This window comes from Dunckerocampus dactyliophorus, chromosome 20 (assembly GCF_027744805.1).
Source record: "Dunckerocampus dactyliophorus isolate RoL2022-P2 chromosome 20, RoL_Ddac_1.1, whole genome shotgun sequence".
Taxonomy (NCBI): domain Eukaryota; kingdom Metazoa; phylum Chordata; class Actinopteri; order Syngnathiformes; family Syngnathidae; genus Dunckerocampus; species Dunckerocampus dactyliophorus.
In genome coordinates this window covers 9,624,724-9,645,238 of record NC_072838.1, presented here as the reverse complement: position 1 = coordinate 9,645,238, position 20,515 = coordinate 9,624,724, and the positions used below count along the sequence as shown (strand labels likewise).

The window sequence follows — 20,515 nt, the reverse complement described above, 5'->3', positions numbered from 1 at the left end:
TGATAAATAGTTGTGTTTCCTCTAACAGACTACAATATTGATTTTTTTGATCTTGGGCCCAAGTCAAGTCTCAAGTGTCCACTGGTTGTGAGCATCTTTTAATGTGCTCCATGCATCTGTGCTGCCCTTACCACTAAATTTGACTGTTTAGACAAACTGCCGTTTTAGGACATAATCCAATGGCTTTAGAATAACATAGTGTTGCTTGACACCCACTTGACACACAAGATCATTTGTTTGAAACAGATTATTTTCACAAATCATCATTAATGTGAGGCGTGCATTTGTACTACCCAATGTAGCATGCATAGTAATAGAATATAAGCCATTTTAGACATAAATAAGATAGGAGACTCACACGTGGACAATGACTTACAGTCGCGATTTCCATGCTAACACGCCGATAACAGGGACATTTTATGATGAGACCACCCTTGTTTTTTTCAGTTTATTGATCCATGTTAATGCCTGGTACAACTAAAGACACATTTGTTTGGACAAATATAATGATGATAATAAATATAGCTCATCAGAGTTTAATTTAAGAGCTGATATCTAGCAACTTCCATGGTTTTCTTGATAATAACCAAAATCACTTAAGTTCTTCCATGGACAACTACTGTATAGCATTGCACTGCCAAAAAATGTAACTCTTACTGTAAACGTGCTCTGCCATTAATGGAAAATTGGCATTTTTGTTTTTGTGTGTGATCTTTCATAAACACACAACATGAATGAATGAATAGATGATATAGAGAAAACAGAAAGCTAGCAAATACGTGCATTTCCGCCTGCTACTAAACCATGTGCTTAAAGATCTGTGAGCAGAGAGCATTTTTTTGTGTTTCTGACACATTTAAATACATCATCAGCTTTCTATAGCTTCTATATTTTCCTGATGAGTGCATTTCAGCAGCAGTGGAGAGCAGGCATGCTGTGGAGTTGACTACACTATAGTGGGAACACCTGGTGCAAACGCTTCAAGAGGGCTGACTTGTGATTGGTCGAAGCTTTGGCACGGACGGCTCCAATCCCATCACCATTGGGCCCCTGAGCTGTCACTAGCTCCCGTAAGCCCCTCCCCCGAGGTATGAAATAGACGTTGCTCTCGCCAGATTGGAGCACTATTTGCCCAAACGGCTTCCGCTCCATCCAACCCGGAGTGCGCCTCTGCAGCGGAGCTTTGCGCGCAGGCAGCCTGGAGAGAGATGACAAGAGCCCCGCGGAACTGGCCAGACAAACATGGATCTCCGTAAAACGCTGATTTCGGTGCTTTGGATATTATTGCTGAACTCTTTGGAAGACTGTCTGGCGGAGGAAGGTATGTAAAAACTACACTTATTTGCTTAAAAAAAAACTGGTGGTGATGTCGTCGTTTGGAGGAAGCAGGTACTTTTCAGTCCAACTGTCGGACTGAAGAGCATAAATGTTAGCTTGTTGTGAAGAAAGTCCACTTTGCAGAAGAAAACACAAAAAAGCGAGCAGCTCAAGTACGTCTGCGTGTAAAAATCACTATTACGTGAAGCAAATAGGCTGTTAAAACACCAAACTGGCGTATATACGACAGCACATATTAAAATGAGTTTCCTTTAGGCTACAATCACATCTCAGCTGAATGCTGTGGTTGGTTTTAAGTCACAGCATCGTTGTGCAACTGGTTTCTTTGTCTTATTACAGGCTGCCTGCTGCTGATATCTCTCTTTTTTGTTGCTCCTATTTATTACCTTTTGTAAATACTTTGGAGCACTTTTTCATGATTTGCTGTCCTGGCTGTTATACAGTGTGGATTCCAAACTGCTGCATTTGAGCAGTGCAATGTGATTTACCAAGATTTAATGCTGATGGGAGGTTTGGCTGTGATTTCTCTATCGCTCCTCTGGTGTATGGAGAGAGAGAGAGAGTGGGATGAGGTAGCATGTGCTCGACCCGTTGCAGAAAACTGTACTGCACAAATTTAGCAATGCAAAAGCTTTTGTTCAAATGACTCTCAGGGCTGTTTCAGTGTGCTCGAGCGGCTGGGAGGTGAAGCCAAGAAAGTGATCCTAATCACTTTGGAGATTGTGAAGTGGGAAAAGAGCGCCATGGCTTCAGACCTTCTGGCTCTTAGTGAAAATGGGCTTTACTTGGCAAGGCACAGCTGATTGAGTGGGGTTTGGCTACGCACAATTATACAGTCACCGGCCACAACATTAGGTACACGTGCACACACAACAGCCGGGATGCAAACACATGGCGAAATAGTCATTTTCAGTTGAATAAAATGTGTTGATACCTTCATGTTTTATTACGCTGCACTAATTCACAATTGAGTGGCGAAGTGATACAAACTTTACAAATCGAATCATGATAGCATTTAAAATAAAATGTCAGATATTCACAATATTGTGGTTGTAGTTTGTATGAGGAAATGCAGTTATATACCACACCACAAAGCATATCCTATTAAATGAATACTTCCCAGACAGTGACCCATAAAAACCCCGGCATCATTCTATTCGTGAAGGTTGAATATATCACAGAGCTTTACTTAAGGGGTGTCCAATGTGTGGCGAGGGGGCCATTTACAGGCCGTGGCTGATTTTTTTCTTGTTGTCCCTCGGCATATTTTAAAAAGACATGAAACAAAAAAAAACTAACAAAAACAACAAGAAAAATGGAAAAGGAGCAGTCATGTTATGAGGATAAAGTAGAAATATCAGAATAAAGTCATAATATATAAAAAAAATAAATAAATTTCGGACAAAAATACGCTGGGGGGGGGGGGATGCAATTTTAGCAATATTAGTAACAAAACAAAGAATTCAGTTGCAATTTTTGGAAAATGAGGTTGTGAAAATGTTGTAATGTTATGGGAATAAAGGCACAGTGTTATGCAACAATTACAAGAAGACAGTTGAAATATTTGTACAGTTGATAAACAACAACAACAATGGAAAAAGGAGCAGTGGAGAAAAAGTACAACACACTTTGTCACATGTAACACAAACTATATATAACTTGTTGCCGTGCCTACATGGGTTGGTTTACACAATGTCAAACAGCAAAGTGGCCGCCGCATCCTTTGATTTTGGACACCTCTGCATGCAACTGTGCCTAATAAATTGCCCAGTGAGATGTGCATGTCTCACTCAAAAAATAAAAGCAAAAAAACTAGAACTGAAACAACAACAAACAGAAAAACCCAAATGCCCAGATTCCAAAAACGCTATATTTGACACACTTGCAGATGCTATGTTCATACTGTACATCATAAGCTCACAGTCATGCACTCCTCTTACACACACGCACAAAAAGGCTTCCAAACCCCCCCCCCCCCACACACACACACACACACACTTGACACTTACATGCCGTGCTCGCATGCGAGCTTCCTCGTGTGTACACATGATTGAAGTAACAATTTCCAAACTGCTGCTAAAGAGATCTCTTGGACACGCACATGAAGAAGAGCAATCAAACCGACGCATTTGCACGCTTTCATGCATTCGCTCACTTGCTCTCGAGCGTCGCATGCCAGCCTCATTCGCCATATTGATATGATTCCAAGCAACGTCCCGAAGCTTTATTTGGATTTAATGATAGGGAAAGCAATGTGTTGAGTTTTGGACGATTATGAAATGATGTCCTTTTTTTGAACGATTATAATTCAATTCAGGTGAATAACCAATTCAGGCAAGGAAAAAGTGAGAAAATGCGGGTTTAACACGATTTATTTATAGTTTTACAGGAGTTGCACTGCACTTCTCTTATTTCCGCCTCCTTTCCTGCATTTGTTTGCATTTTCTCCCCACTTTATCGTTCCCATTCTGCTGTACATGCCTGCTGCATGTTAAGCTGACCCAGCAAATGCTAACACAACCGGGGGGGCCGCCATCCCGTGCCATCACCCCCCACAGTCAATCCAGCCACTCCCCTCCTTTTCTGGACGCTTTTCTCATTCCCCACACCTCACCACTAACACACCTTGGCATCTCATCGGGATCTCATTTACTTCCCCTGCCTCCGTCCCTCCTCTCCCCTCCCTTCTTACCTCCTCGTCCAGGCATCCGCTCTGCAGCAAGCTGCGAAGGGCGAGCGAAGGTGCGAGCCAGTCGCTGAACAAAAGCAGCCTTAGTGAGGGCGAGGATTGGCGTGATTGAGGCTGTGTGGTTGATGCCCAAGTCGTCACAGTCATTTGAGGGACTTTACTGGGGTTTGCATGCAGTTTTGCAGGGCAATCCTTTCCTGTCACGTGTGATTTTAGATTATATTTTCCAGCAGGATGCATTGTGGGATACCGAGATATTAATTCCTGTTGTTTCGATTGACAGTTGCCCATCTAAATGGAAATGGATTTAGAAATAAACAGTGCCTTGGCTGTACAGAATGGCTGGTTGGTTAAGTAATTCCATTACAAGTCATACAAGTGTAAAAAGAAGCTAACTATTCTTATTAACTCACTAAAACACTAAATACTAACTAAGATACTAACGTCACAAATAACAAATGGGTTTGTGCGACTCTAGCATTCTTCATTGTCATGTCAAGTGTAAAAAGAAGTGAACAGATGTCACAAGTAAAACATTTAACTAATAAGTCACTCTACCTTAACTTAGTACTCTTATTGCTTTAAATGTAACTCCTCTTTAGTAAAGTATGTGTACCTTTTATATGGGAGATATTTTCTTTATTAAAATAATTCATTGCTTTAATTGAAGAAAAACATCACTTCCGATTCCGCAAAGTAGGATTCCTTATATATATTTGGAATATTTTTGTAGTTAGACAGTAGAAAACCTATTTACAAATTTCTAAATACATATTTTTACCTTAGTAGAGACTTCTAGACATGAAATAGCACCCCTATAGTCACCGTTACACTCGTATTACTTAGTGTAGTGGGCATGTAACAGAAAATAACACATTTAAGACTCGTGTGTGTTGCTGTAAATGTGTTCCGGTGCTGGGGGGGCGGGAAGTGATGTTGGGGTTGCGGCTGCAACAGTAGCCCGTGTTAGGGATTATTGTACCTGTTGTGAGATGATAATTCAAACCTGCAATAAAAGCCTGTTGTTGCGTTGATCAACGCCCCAAACATTAGAGTAACATTACTGACATCTAGTGACCAATGTAGAATAGTACACATCATCACGTATTTAAATGCATCTTCTGAATGCCTTATATTTGTATTTTAGTTAATTTGGTTAATATTGCTTATATTACGCGAGTCTCATTCGCAAGTATGCATTTATGTGGGACGGACAATGTGTCAGTCCTGTCTATTGTTGAGCCGCAGGGAATGTTTGCCTGAAAGTTATGTTATTATGTTATTATTACGCGTCATCTGTTTAAGTGGAATGTACATTTAAATGTCAAATTAGGCATCATATTTGGAGTTTGAAATCACCGTGTAAATCGCTAATGCTAATCGGTAGCGCGTGTCTGGGATTTCCAATGTAAATTAGCATTGAGCTAGCACATTTGATTAAATGCATTTCGTTTATGTCACAGAGCAATTGTTTGTGTCTTTTGTAAGTCATGATTGACATGCCCCACACCTTGCCCCCGCCTCTCCAGGAGGGGCACACCCCTCTTATTTGAAAATCACTGCTCTAACCCCTTCAGGGCAATAGCAGAGGCACGGTTGCAAATGAACAGTTTTTCATTTCTGTGCACTTCCTTACAACTTATTGCGACGTAATGTGGCAAAAAGCAGCTCTTCTGTAAAAGGGTATGTCATTGTTATGTTGACAACTTGTTTCTTCTGCCCCCAAGTGGCAAAACATATGCGTCTGTGGCAGTTTTAAAGGTTATCAATGTTAAAAAGAAGGTGGCTTGAATGAAAAATGCTGAGACTTGCACATTACACATCAGCTGGGACTAATTGTGATACATGCGAGGTTATTTTCACTCGCCCGTGTCGGATGCTGTTAAGGACAGCTTATGTGTGTGTGTGTGTGTGTGTTGGATCGGATGACCTCTGTGAGCATGAAAGGTGAAAGCGATTTGTGTTGATGACAGGCGTCGCACAGTGACATTCTCTCGTCAATACCTCGGGGACAGGTGGCGGAAAGCGAAAGAAGGGCCGGCAGTCCTCCTAAAAATATACGACAGTGGAAAAAAAGTTAAAGGAGGAAGGAGAGAAGTGCCTGTGTGGAAGCGTAAGGGGACTAACAGTACGTGCAGAGGAAGCATTGAGGGAATTGGAAGCTGCCACCTCTGCTTTCTGTCATGGCTCTTGTATGTTGCGTGCAAACAAACAGACTTGGGGGCTTCCTACAGCGAGTCATTGTAGCTGGTCAACCAGATCCTTATTTACTTCCCAGTCTACTTGGAAGACATTGACTAAGACTGATCGACTGATCGACTGATGAATTGTGTGTGTAAGAAAGAGAAGCTATGTCACTATTGGAACCCGATAGGGTGACGTGAGGGCCTTTGTTCTTAGTAAGGCAGGTTTGCTTGGATTGGCAAGAACGAATCAAGCGCATGGGAAGACTGAGGGAGTGAGTGTGTGTGTATGTGCACGTGGGAGTAAAGATCGGGGGCTTAGCAGGTGTTACAGCTGTATTAGCCAATGTCATGTGGGCTTTGTGCAGCTGTTTGAGGTAAGTGGTGTGAGATATACGGTTGGACTGCATATTTGGATTGTCATTTTATTGATTAATCAATGCATAGGGAGAATACTCTGTGTTGCTGTCTGCATGCATGCCAGTGCCTCAACATGCTCACACGATCTATTGAGATGTAGATTTAGACTTAGAAGAGGATTTATGTAGCTATTATGTTGCTGCTCCTTTTATCTTTGCAAGATGCTGAATTTTGCAACATGTTCTTAAACGTCTTTGTAAATAATGCATCCTAACGACAATTTCCAAGACTATGGCACACTCCTAAGTAGCGGTGTTCAGCCTCAAATTCTGATTCTGTTTTAATTTTGTCATTTACAATGTTTTGTTTACTCACATAGATACACTTTTACAATCTATTCCGATGCTGGTAAATCTGAGAAAAATACGACATAACCCTCTGTAATTGGGGGGAAAAAAAATTCATTGAGTCATTTAACATAACTTAACAGTATAGCTTTTTTTTTTTTTAGCGTTTTCTCTTTTTTCATAGTTTGGCAGAGCCTGCAACTTATAAGGTCAGGTGCGATTTATACAGCAGTGTATATATACTTCTGATCAAAATTTTAGGACCAGATACAAATTGGCAAGAACTTACATTTTGCACTGGTTTGCCAAGCAATTTATTGAAAACAACCAGTAAACTGAAATGGGCTGTTAATCAGTCCATCAAAGGTGTAAGACAACAGCCTTTAAAAGTCCAAATCTTGGCAAAAATGTGGATTCAATGTCATTTTCTGTCAGGCATTCACACGGTCATGATCCTTTGATGGCAAAGGCAAAAAAGCTTTCGAACACATTTACAGCAACACTCATGAACATGAGTCTTATTTATTTATAAAACGGCTTATTTTTTTATTGTGTCTACTATATGGGTAATACAAGTGTAAAGGTGGCTAAAGGTGTGTTATTTCATGTTTAGAGGGCTCTAATAATGTATATTGTAATAGGTTTTCTGTGATCTAACTACAAAAATATTCAATTTCTTTCTACTTCACGGAAATTCACGTATCACTCACTCAGGTAACCAATTAACAGCGATAAATAAGGGATTACTACTTTATATAGGCAAAGGCAGAATCCGTGGCACGGGCTGCTGCACTTTACATTCTGCCAAATGAAGTAGTCCTTGAGTGTGTGTTATAGGCGGCACTCTTTAAAGAAGGCTGCTTAAGAAGCTTATTCATTTTTATAATTGAGTGCATTTTCGGTGGAAACAATGAACTAAGTTGTAAGGCAACAATGACTCAACATTGTAGCCTAATTCATGCATGACTGGTTAGCAGCACTGAAAGTTAGGAGAGAAAGTAAACACTAGAGTATTTTTTATTCACTTAAAATGTATATCTTTAATATAGGTTTATATCCGTATTGAAGTGCTGGACAATATCTACTTTTAGGTTGGCTAAAGCAGATAAATGTCTCTATTGTGTGTTTTTGCTGCACTCTAGCTATGCTCTTGGCAGAATAAAAACTGGCTTGCCTGTTTTACATGGAGAGGGTATCAACACTAAGTACATTAATTCAAGGCTTGATGTGGGTGGGCATGTTGGGAATTGAGCTGACAACATTTAGTCCGCCACCCTCACGCTTACAGCATTTCATTTAACTTGCCTGTTTTCCATTTGAGTCGTAAAAAAACATAACGCGGTTGTAATTAAACCTGAACTAAAAAGGCACTCAGGCGAGCCAAGGTGGAAAGAGTCTGCATATCAACACACAATTCAAAGTGTCACACGCGTAAAAGTGAACGTGTATTCCACGTGACATCACTTTATGATACGACACTGCACCTTTCCTGAGTCGGGGCTTATTTTGAGCAATCCATCCATCCATTTTCTACGCTGCTTGTCCTCACTAGGGGGTAGGCTGGAGCCTATCCCAGCTGACTTTGGGCAAGAGGCAGGGTACACCCTGGGCTGGTCGCCGGCCAAATATAGACAAACAACCACTCGCATTCATACCTATGGGCAATTTAGAGTCATTTTGAGTGATTATGTGCTTTATTTCTGTTGCACAAGGTCCACACAAACGATGGCATTGAGGCTGTGTGATGGGACGTGGAAGAAGTTTGCAGACAACCAGCAAGAACTTTAACTTTAGTGTGGGGTCATGAAGTGAAATTATGAAAATGTTGACAAGTTCCTGGTGACGCGATAAAATACATCCCTCATTTATATCCTGTTCTGCACCAAAATGGAATAGGTTCTTGCTATGCTCTTGTGTCACATAGCCAAAAAATTACATGGAAATCAGCAGTGGTGGGGTGTGCATTTGAGAAATGGGCCTTCAGTGGGCCGGCCAGAAAATTTTTCACCAGACATCGTGAGAGCCATCAGCAAAAAAGCGAAACAATAATGATAGTAAATTCATGCCATATAGCGGGGCACATCAGTGCCTGTAAAGTTGACGCTCAGCCAAATGTGACGAGCGTAAATCAAGCGTAAAAATATATCTACTCACTAAAGATGTCAGTTTCCTTCTCCTCAAGAAGCCATTGTGGGCCTAACTTATCTTGTTTTGTGCAGATCAACCAATCAGGACTGGGGGCATGCAAGCTGGCCCTGATAGGCGAATCAAGAGTCTGATTGGCTTAAAAAAACAGCTCCATTGCTAATAGTGTGTATGTGTCTTAGGCCAACACTCCTGATTCTGAAGGCCCTAGGCACATCACATGGATATGGCAACACGAAGAAGCTGAAATCTGATTGGACAACATACACATACAGTACTGGAAGCATTGCAGCCAAGAAGCACGCCCCGAAGTGAAGAAAATAGACAGTTGGAAATAATTTAATAAAATTTAATAGAACAAGTGCTACAATCAAGTTTGAAATGTAGGTTAGTGCTTCTGGTAAAGGTTAGGCCAGCAAAGAAGGCCTTGCTGGCCCTGACAGCACAACACTGGAAATCAGTGGTGGATTTTTCTTATCGTCCTATTAACTAACTCGCAAAGAGTTTGTTTCACTTTTGCACGTGATGGAGGTAATTAGCAGCATCCATTGCCCTTACGGCGTTAATAACAATGTAGTTTTTGCTTTGCAGGTTCAGCCATATGGAGCCAACAGAGTGCTATTTTAAAAGACCAAAACTCAGCTGCTGAGTGACCTTGTTAAGTGAACTCCAACATGCTTGCATTTGTGCTATTAAGACACTGCACGCTCTGTCACATTCTTTTGAATCAGGGAAGAGCTTTGAGGCCATTTGTAAAAGGTGTGCGTGAGTGTGTGTCTTTCCTGGAGCTGAAAGCGGTCCAAGAAAAAAAAATATACATTTACGCTTTAATGTCGGTTGACAAACCCGGTCGCACAAAACAACATCTCCCCACCTTATTCCAGATGTATTATTTTATTTTCAAAACCTGAGCGTGATGTTTCATTTTTAGCGTTTTTCGTTTTTGGTGAAGCACACAAGGTCATCCATCTTGCTTGAAAGCCTCTGGCTGCAGCTGAGGCGATGTCGAGCCCCGTAGTCCACATTTAGTTACGCAACAGTCATATAAGCTGACAAGAGAAGGTTTCATGTTGTTGAAACATGATGTCGACTTTCTTTTTGTCAGCCTGCGTACCAAAGCGGCAAAGCGGGTGGGGCTTCATCTACATTTCAACATGTATGGCCGCGTACGATACATGACATACTTGAGGCTCTCCAGTCTTTAGTCTTCCGTTCCAACACTTGCCTTCGTTACTCTGGCAAAGACTGGACGACCCGTGCAAGCGACCTCATAATGTACTTTTCATGTTCACTGATTCTGCTTCACCATGTCTGAACTCATGACACGTGTTAGCAGGTTTTGCAATGTGAGTGGACAGTAGGAAACAAGACGTCAAACATGTGAACATATGTACATCGTCCTATGCTTTCTAGCTTTACTTTCTTGTTCTCTCTCACGACTGAATGCTCTCCCGTGCTGGCCTCAGCCATTTTTGTCAGGATGTTTTTTTTTTTTTACATTTAAAATGTCTTTTCCCTTTGCAGCACGATGTAACTTTTGGATCGTGAAATAACTTGTATATATTAGTGATGTCTGAGAATAGCGGCAGACCGATATTGTCATACAAATGAGGTATTGGTATAGTTATTTTTTTATGCCGATAATGATATCTTGCAGCAATGATATCAGTATGTCTGCGGTCTGCATTTATTTCCAAATTTTGCCTTTGGATTGTATATATATAATTTGCAATAGCTATTAGGGGTGTCCTGATCTGATATTGATATCAGATATTAGAGCTGCAACAATTAATACATGATTAATCAATTATCCAATTAATGAACAACAACTTTGGTGTTCAATTAATGGTTTTTTTCTGATATGTTGCCATTACGACCCAAGGGAACATAACAAATGTCAGTGAGGACGTGAGAGGCGAGAAAATCAAGTCACCCAAGTTTATTAATAAATAAACTTAAAAAAACAAAACAAACAAACACTTAAACTCCTCCGGTGTCCCAAAGTGACGACCCAAACAAAGAAAAAGACGGTAAGGTGAGCAGCACCGCTACCCATAAACAAGGAAACACACAACTAAAACCCTGAACAAAACCAAAACCAAAAGCAGGACAGGCCGGTCACACCCAGGACAAACAAGAAACTAACGCTAACAGAATAAAAACCCAGGCTGCTGATCAGTATCACACCGGCAGCCAGAGAGAAGCAGCTGAGTGGCCCAGCAGCGTGACGAGGAGGTGGAGACGAGCAATGGCGGACTTAGCAATTTTGGGGCCTAAGGGGAACACAGCCAGGGGCCCTCTTCATATGTTCTTTTAACACTAAAATGCAGGAAAGGCAGCCTCAAAGGCCCTGACCGAAATACAACCTTGCACTAAATGAATACAAGGTGAACAGAATGAGAGAATCAAGTTTCAGATATCGAACCAGTGTATGTCAAAATGCCAGATATTTATTTTTGAACAAAAACAACCCATCATCTGGTTGGGGTGGGGGCAGCTAGTTGGGGGCCCTCTACTGGTTGGGGGCCTAAGGCAATTGCCTACTTGGACTTAATGGAGACGAGCCTACAGCGGATAAGGCAGCACAGGCAGAGCAGGGAGCAGAGAGTGACAGAGCAGAGCACACCTGCGCATATTTGTAGGGTCCAGAGAGGGCGGGGCCAATTAGCTGCTTACTCCAAAATATAAATCCAAGCTCATACATAATAGTTTTGGACCAAACCACGAACTGTTTACATTTGCTTCATATAGATTTGTTTTGTCTAGGGTCTAACCGATACGCGATTAATCAAAACAACAAGCTACAGATTAATTGACTAAAAATATAATCGTTAGTTGCAGCCCTATTGGATATCGGTCTGATATCAGCAAAATGTTCCACATTACAAAATAAGTAACAATACGATGTATGATTTGCGCTGATCGGATGGTATTGATATCGACCCATATTCAAGGCTGCAATATTGGTATCATAAACGAAAAGTGAAAGTGAAAAGTTTGTATTCTTACCAGCATTGTTTAATTTGAATGTTATTTATGAATTAAGACGAACTGACTGACCTGAGAGCAGAAGAACATGTTATTTTATGTGACTCTTGGTGATACATTTTTAATGACTTGACAAAAGGTTAAAAGTAAATAGGGTACTTTTTCTTTATCTTTTATTACATGTTGCAGTATTTGTCATATTTTGCACAACGACGGTGTTTATTTGTTAAATGCATGCAGTGGTATCACAGTCAAAGAAGCATAATGTGTTCATGACATATTAGTTTGAGGAAATAGGTGCTGCCAACATCAGTATCGGTTGATATCAGATATCCGTAAGAAACCCAATATCAAGCATTTCTAATTACAGAAAGGTTAGCTATATTACAAAAAGCTCTATATGACAAACACTGCATTCAGAAGAAGTATGAACTTAAAACAAGTGCATTGACTACTACTGTTGTAGTTTGCAGTGGCGTAAACCTGCGGCGCTCGATTTGGTTTACCAACATTAGCCGTATCACAATTACCAAGAGCATTGGAACACACAACAGCCCACATTGACGGGCGACCACATACTGGCTTAATCTTTACAGGTGTCCACAGGGAGCAGGGAATCAATACGAAACGGTTTGTTTTTCTTTCTGCTATGTTGTCCTGGCCATGGCTGAGTGATTGCAGTTGACATATTGTTTTATTGTCATGTTTGTGAATGTTGCTGTATTGGATATTAAGTATTAATTGGGCTAATGCATCCAATTATGGTGCATATTTACATCAGACGGACTGACACTCGCCACGCGCTTTGTTTGCTGCAGGCGTGTGGAAAAAATGGAGTCGTGCCGATGTATTTACACAAAAGCGGGAAAATTTGACACTTTAGGGTGTTTGGTTGAATCGCCACAACATTTGCAACCAGCACATGTCTGTAAAATGTAAGCATCTTTGAAGAGGCATGGGCGGGACTTAAGAACGAACTGCCCGTAAGTCATCGGCCATTTGTCCAATGATTTTAAGACTTTGAGGATGTTTATTACATGATTAACGGCGTGTCTTCCAAAAGCTTCTTGAGCACAACCCACAGGGGGCACCACAGATGCCATTTACAGCCATGTGAAAAATATTGGATTTTTGACCGTGTCAGTAGCCAGCTAATGCCGCCGCCCAACAGTTTGGTGTCGTCTTTGCTCGTGATGCCTCCTCCCGTCTTCACCGATGAGTGGTAATGACCGTCATGTTGGAAATGTGTCCAGCCGGGCCTGGTAAACCATTACCCTGATGTCTCTGAAAACCCATTAATCTTCCTGAGAGGCGTTTGACCTTTCAAACTCATTAAACGACAGCCGGCGCAGCAGATAGATGCGAATGTATATGCAAACCACAGAAAGGCCCAAACAAACAACATGTACGTAGGCAAACTCTCTCTCACAGGCCTACAGGTGAAATGTAAGAGCACTGATGTGTATCTGACTGTCAGTATCGTCTTTACCAGCATGCCATCTTGGCCACTTTACTCCGCCTTCATCACTCTCTACTTCATCATCACCTCCTCGCGGTGTGGGCTTGGTCAGCGACCTGGAAAATTGCCCAACCTTTTAATGCACATCTTCCTCGGCGATGAATAAATACATAAATCCCGTGGCTGTGTCAGTTTTACGGAAGCCACCTGACCAACACCTCCCCCCCCCCCTCCCGAACACCTCATCACACCTGCCACATGCACCCACTTCAACATTGACACGGAAGAAGAAAGCAGGGTGTCTTTGAAGCGATGGCTCCCTGTGGCGATGACTATCCATAATGAAAGGGTGTTAGTTGCTTGGGCTGGGTCTCGGAGAGCGTGCGTGCGAGGAGCATAGACGGTACTGAATGTAATTGGGGGAATGGGTGAGGCGGGTTAACACACCAGCATGAAAGCCGCTCTTCTCAGTTTATCAGGACAAGAGGCTGCAAGCCCAGTAGGTGGTAGAGGATGTACGAGAGAAGCACGGGGCCTGTTCTATTTTATAAAAAAGGACAGCACGGCCATTGCATGAACATATGAAATGGTGGCTCAAGCCATCTTTAAAGCAAATTATGAAAATTGAGATCTGCTTGTCAAGAGGCACCGCTGCCAAAGTGTCGCTTGTTTGTTAGAGCAACCACAACTTTACAACAGACATTTATCTTTCATTTTTCTGTATATCCCAAAGTGAATAAAAAGGTTTGTTGCGAGTGCTTTTTACTCTTTCTTCAGTAACCGAGTGAAAAAAAATCAATGTCCTTGTCCTCACAGACTCGGTTTGCAAAGTTCTTTCAAAGAACAACAGCGAGATCGCGTCTTTGTCACGCGTGTTTGTCACATATTCCCATGAAAAGATTACACCTTGAAAGAAAACATGGATTTGTACAACCTTTTTAAAGACTAATAAGTACTTGTTTTTAAATACTCTTCATAAAGACACGCTGTCGCAGTTATTTCTTAGCTTTATGAAAAGGGCATATTACAGCGGTACTTCATTTTTTTTGTTATTAATTAGTTTCAAAAGGTTTGATGAAAACTGAAAAGTATGAAAACTGAGGCATTTTTTTCTGTAAAAAAAAAAGTCAATCCAGTTAATCGGTTCAGTCCATCCATTTTCTGTGACGCTTGTCCAAGACACCCAAAAATATAAAAACATTTCTTTATATAGAATAATATATACAGAATAATTCTAGTTTTACTTGCAGAAAATGATGTGAAATAATTCTAATGACTAATGGATGGAACTTATTGTTGATGCGGACTTCCCGTGCATCCTGGCGAGATGGAATTCAAAAGTGTTTCTCACCTTTAGCAAGTTATTTTGCAGTTGCACTCAATAAAAACTGCAAGGACGGTGAGTCATTAACGTGCAGGGTGCTTTGTTTGGGGAAGTGTTTTCGCAAAACCATACGGGACAGGACGAACGGACGACATGTTGGTGAACATTTTTGACGAAAACCAAGGTTTGACTGTATTACTACACAGTCAAACTACAACAACAGAAACGATATGTAATTGAAATGAAATAAATGTTGCTGACGATTTTAGGGGTGTCTTAGAAAAGTTAATTGGACTATCAACCTCGCAATCAAATCATATGAAAATGTCATGTGATCAAGATTGTACCCTTCTGACTACATGGGGGTCGCCACAGCTACTTCTGATCACACAATTTTGCATATAATATCTTTGTTTTTGTTATAAATAGCCTATTTTGATACAAATTCAGCCTAATTTGTGTTAATAATTGTTAATGTAGGGATCGCCATTTGCGGTGCACTTAAAACAACAACAAAAAAAACTATCTTTGACTATTAGTCAACTATGGACAAAATCGAACAATAATTCTATTGCAGTGTCGCGATAATGAATGATGAGGATGCAATCTAGCCGCAACCTGCATAATTGCGTGCGACAAACTGTAACAGGGTGCAATGCATTTTTGGTGTACAAGTAAACGTGGCTGAAAGCGAAGATGAGAAGCTAGTGAAGAAGACCGATTTTCAGTATGCCACCCTCGGTGGAAAAGGTTTGGACACCCCTGGTCTATGGCTTGGCACTATTGACACTCGAGGAAAAGGCTTCTTGAGACGTCATCTGTACTTCTGTGAAGAAGGTGTCGGACGTTTCGCTCCTCATCCGAAGAGCTTCGTCAGCGAACTAATAAGTGCTGGTAGCCTAGGCCTTAAATACAGTAAGAGTGGGCGGAATTGGTGTGCCAACACCCTCCTCCTATTGGTTCCTTACACTAAGCCTGGGCGGAGTAGTGGTATAATCCTTTCCTGCTATTAACACCTCTGATAAAAGGGAAGTGTCGCTCCCTGAGTTGGGTATGAACGACTCTGATACTGGCTCGTTAGCATCTATTGTTCTGGCTCGGCCCTGGCTTCACCTCATTTGCAAGAAAAATGGCTTCCTTTACTCCTCTTTCACGTTTGTGAAAGAAAAATGGCTTCCTTTACTCCTCTTTCACTTCTGTCAAACAACAGAACCCATCATTGAATCGGAATGGTGGTTTGAGGTTTAATTTGGACCCTGTGTTCAGCAGGTTACTAAGACCAAAACCCACAGCTCTTACTCTTGCAAATGAGGTGAAGCCAGGGCCGAGCCAGAACAATAGATGCTAACGAGCCAGTATCAGAGTCGTTCATACCCAACTCAGGGTGCGACACTTCCCTTTTATCGGAGGTGTTAATAGCAGGAAAGGATTATACCACTACTCCGCCCAGGCTTAGTGTAAGGAACCAATAGGAGGAGGGTGTTGGCACACCAATTCCGCCCACTCTTACTGTATTTAAGGCCTAGGCTACCAGCACTTATTAGTTCGCTGACGAAGCTCTTTGGATGAGGAGCGAAACGTCCGACACCTTTTTCACAGAAGTACAGATGACGTCTCAAGAAGCCTTTTCCTCGATGGACAACTCCTGTACGACTGAGAGCCTACACAGAAGCACTATTGACACTATTTAAATTTGTAATAACTTTTTTAGTAGAAGTGTGTGTGCCTTTATACTGGAAGTATATCTTTTTTCCCCAAAAATTGTTAAAATTGGAAAAATATGTGTGCCGCGCCAAATGCTGCAGGCTATTTGTAGTTTTCCTGAGGGCCTATGTTCTGAAATGTTCTATTAGAATGTATATGCCAAAGAATATAAGCTTTTAGGTCATATCTCCCATCCCTACGACTAACATTCTTACGGTTGATTGGATTCTGACAGTATTATAACTGTTATTAATGGTCTTATGGTGTGTTTATTTCAGTTACTCACATCTTATGGCTATGACTGTTCCTGTATGTCAACATCATTTTAACCTTCATGCATCACCCTCTTGTGTGCATGAAAGGCTGAGAAAATACAGCAAACCCGCCCCAATGCAGCAAGTTGACTGAACATCATTTATTGTTATTTGTGTTGTCGTTGAGAGAATGTACAGTAGTGTGAGTTATGTGCTTCCGGCGACAAGACGTGCACGTTTGTGTCTGGTTTTGTATGCATGTTGTATGCGCAACGGTGGTGATTGCAATCATTGTCATCAGTGCTGAGTAGTCGGAGAGATGCGCCCCTGCGGCTTCCCGGCTTCCTCTCAGCTGTAAATGTTGCTTTCCTGTTTGCAAGGCAATTAGTCTGCCAGTCAATCCGTCAGATAACCAGCTAGCTGGACGTCAGGTGACCTGGGAACTAAGTCACATCTATAACAGCTGGCGGAGAGGCTATTTGGGAAGGCGGTCAATCGCAATGCTATTTGGCTCAATCAGCAAATCAAAGACGGGTTGATTGCGAAGTCACGCCAGAGAGAAGCTGGTGATTGTCAACAAAGCAGTGAGAGCAAAAAAGGCATTCCTTCCTACAGCCTGCTGTGTCTCTAATTGCTAAATGCAGCGAGTTTTCACTGAACTGTGTTTACCTCCATTCATCATTATTATTCTGCCTTGTTTAACAGAGGGAAAGTACTCTTCCTACGGCAACATACAGTTGCAGCAAAACGGCTGAATTGTACATGAGTTGCCAGTGGAGCTGAAGTATGGTGTGCTACGGTTTATTCTTTTTCAGACATGCTTCACATCACGATCACCCAAACACATGAAAAACAAATACATTGTTTCCATAGGAAGTAATGTGAATCCAATTAATCCTTTTCCGACACCCAGAAATATAAACACTAAACACGTTTGTATGGAGTATATTTATCGTTTTCCGTGCGGAAAACTATATATGAATGATGAATGAAATGGATGAACAGTGAACAGTAACACTTAGAAATACGCAGTGCTCTTAGAGGGATGAAAGTAGACAGATATGAGTAGGTCGTCATTCCGTGTGTGTTCTGCGAACACATAAACTACGCACACATGCACATAATAAAGTTGATTAAAGGATTCCTTGGCCGGAATCTGTTTATAGTGTCCCGCCTCTAAAATCACCCCTATCCATTATTCACAGAGGTTGAGTCACCAACATGTGGTTGCTTTGTTTGGGTACTCGATTCTTCGGACTAGTTTGTTGAGCCGTACGATAACCGAGGCAGTGTAAGAAAACAGAAAGATATTTTTAGCAATTATTTTCTTTGAAAACTGAATCCTATGAAGACAGAGGTTCCACTTTAACACCAGTTGGCACGCTAAGCAGCTATTGATGTGATGTTTATTATACAGATATGAGAAGAAACGCCAACCTGTGTTGGAAAAAAATAATAATAAATAAATAATAAATAATAAAAATAATAATAATATTCGAAAGCGCTTGCTTTTACCGTAACAACAACCATTCTCTATCATGTGTTACTAAACAACATCTATGATTACTGCAGCAGTCTGAGAAGCATTTAGCATAAGGTGATATCTGCGCACAGTGCTCATTCTAGCAAGAATTGCTTTAAATGTGCTGTAATTGGTTCGGCCGAGCATTTAATACATTTAATACACAATTCTTTTGTGTGGTCGAGAGAGTAGCCTATTTGGTACACCTTTTCATGGATAAATTGATTTTAATGGGGTTACCGAGGGTTATTATGAGGATGATGTGGCCTTTTTTTTTTTTTTTTCCATATGTGAGGGCGAGATGTTCCTGTTTGTTTACCTGGTGGTTTTGGAAGCTCTATTATTTTATTGTAGAATTCGTGTTTTGTGCTGGTAAATGCAAGTTTTTCACGTTTTGTGTTGAGTAATTATAGCTTGATGGATGCTTTATATAATGATGTAGTGCTGACATGTCAAGGACAGATTGGAATGGTTTACTTTAGCACAGGAAGTGACAGACTTTCTCCCGCCCTTTTTCCTTCTCCGTCATTCTCTCAACTGTTCTTTCCAATCTGTCCCACTCGCTTATTCACTTAACTCTATCACAATTAAACCTGGCAGTGTGTCATGGATAGAGCGGCTCCAGTTAATGGCGTATTACCTATCTCTCTGAAGTCTTGAGTTGAGCGTTATGTGTGTTCAGAGGAGGTAAAGTAATGGACTTTTCTGGAAGGTCGTTTGAAGGAGCCTGCCGCTAAATCACTAAATGCCACTAAGGCACTCAATGAATCCTATTCATTGGCAGGGATTTACATGAGAGTGCAAATGGGTTACCAGCTTGTGGGGTGTAATTGTTTTTCTATGCTGGGGAATTTGTCTTGAGCAATCCAGACTTTAATATCGGCATTTTTGCTCTGATCTGGTCTATTTACATACCTCCAGAGTAATCTGTTCACAAGAGGATAAGTGAAGGTGTGAACCCACTTATTGGGATGTGATTGGCTTTACTGCATGTGATATATAAGATTATGTGGCTCTGGATTTGCAAGTTTTGAAAGTCAAATCCATCTTCCAAGCTTTACAAGCATGTGCTTGTGCTAACCAAACTCCACAATGCGGATGGTATCTGTCTATTCTTCATCGGCCAAAATAGGGCTGCAGCTAACAATTATTTTTGTTTAATCTGAAGCTTGTTTCGTTTAATCGATTAATCAGTGAGGCCCGAGACAGAGCACTAGAGATAAAAGTCTGGGTGAGGCTAGGCCGTATCAAGTATTCCACAAAAAAAGGCTTTCAATATATACATTGGGGATGGCCGATATTGACTTTTTTGCCGATAACCGATATGCCGATATCTTCCAACTCTCAGTTTTCGATTCCTATATCAACCGATACCGATATGTGTAACATCACATATCATGTCATGGACTTAACACATTTTGGTGACCCACAATATTGATTTAGGCATTTTAGACATTTCCATCCATCCATCCATCCATCCATCCATCCATCTATCCATCTATCCATCCATCCATCCATCCATCCATTCATCCATCATATGGTGTACTTGTCATGTTGTTACACTTCAATGCCCCTAGATGCCACTAATGTGTTAGACATCTGTACAGTATGTCTGTTGGATGGAGGAGTTGTCAGTGTTGCTGTCGCTATGCTAGAGAAAAGATGTTGTCGCCCTCTGCAATAAAGCCACCCAAACAAAAGATAACTTTCACTCTTTTTTTAGTTGATATATGAAGATATCACACTATCTAGCTATCTACCTATCTACTTACCTACCAACCAACCAAGTGTACTTCTGTTTCTGGGCCATGAGGTTGTTGTAGCCACCTAACTATTGCTAAAGAATTGTTGCTTGTTGTTGAGTTGAGTGGAGAGTAAACTGATCGGTGCCGCCTACCTCGGCTCCTGTCTTGTGGTGAATCGCATCTCCACATTTGGCGAGCTTCAAAATGGGTAAAAATGGCGCCTGAAAACGGAGACAACAAGACGGTGCTGGCGCTGGTACAAGCTAACGAATTAGCTACCGTCGGTGCTATCTGCGGCACACCCACGCTCGTGGTTTCAACATATCAAGCCCAGGTCCGATGGCTTTTGTATTTCAGAATGCTTTTCTTTCTACTGGTCTTTCATTATTAACTGAAAACCTGAATGAAAAGCAGGCTTGCGGGCACCTCATGTGGTCGTGGGGGGCTACCTGGTGCC

At 41.3% G+C, this 20,515-nt stretch overlaps 1 protein-coding gene across 4 annotated transcripts in view; it reads left to right on the top strand.

Moving 5' to 3' along the window:
* Positions 1 to 1,139: 1,139 nt before the first annotated feature.
* Positions 1,140 to 20,515, top strand: part of LOC129173226 (ephrin type-A receptor 7-like) — a 211,656-nt gene continuing 192,280 nt past the window's right edge. For all 4 annotated transcript variants that reach the window (XM_054763942.1, XM_054763941.1, XM_054763943.1 and 1 more), the window contains exon 1: positions 1,140 to 1,321. In XM_054763942.1, the coding sequence (XP_054619917.1) occupies positions 1,243 to 1,321 (79 nt within the window). In that variant the 5' untranslated portion in view covers positions 1,140 to 1,242. The remainder of the gene's footprint in view (positions 1,322 to 20,515) is intronic.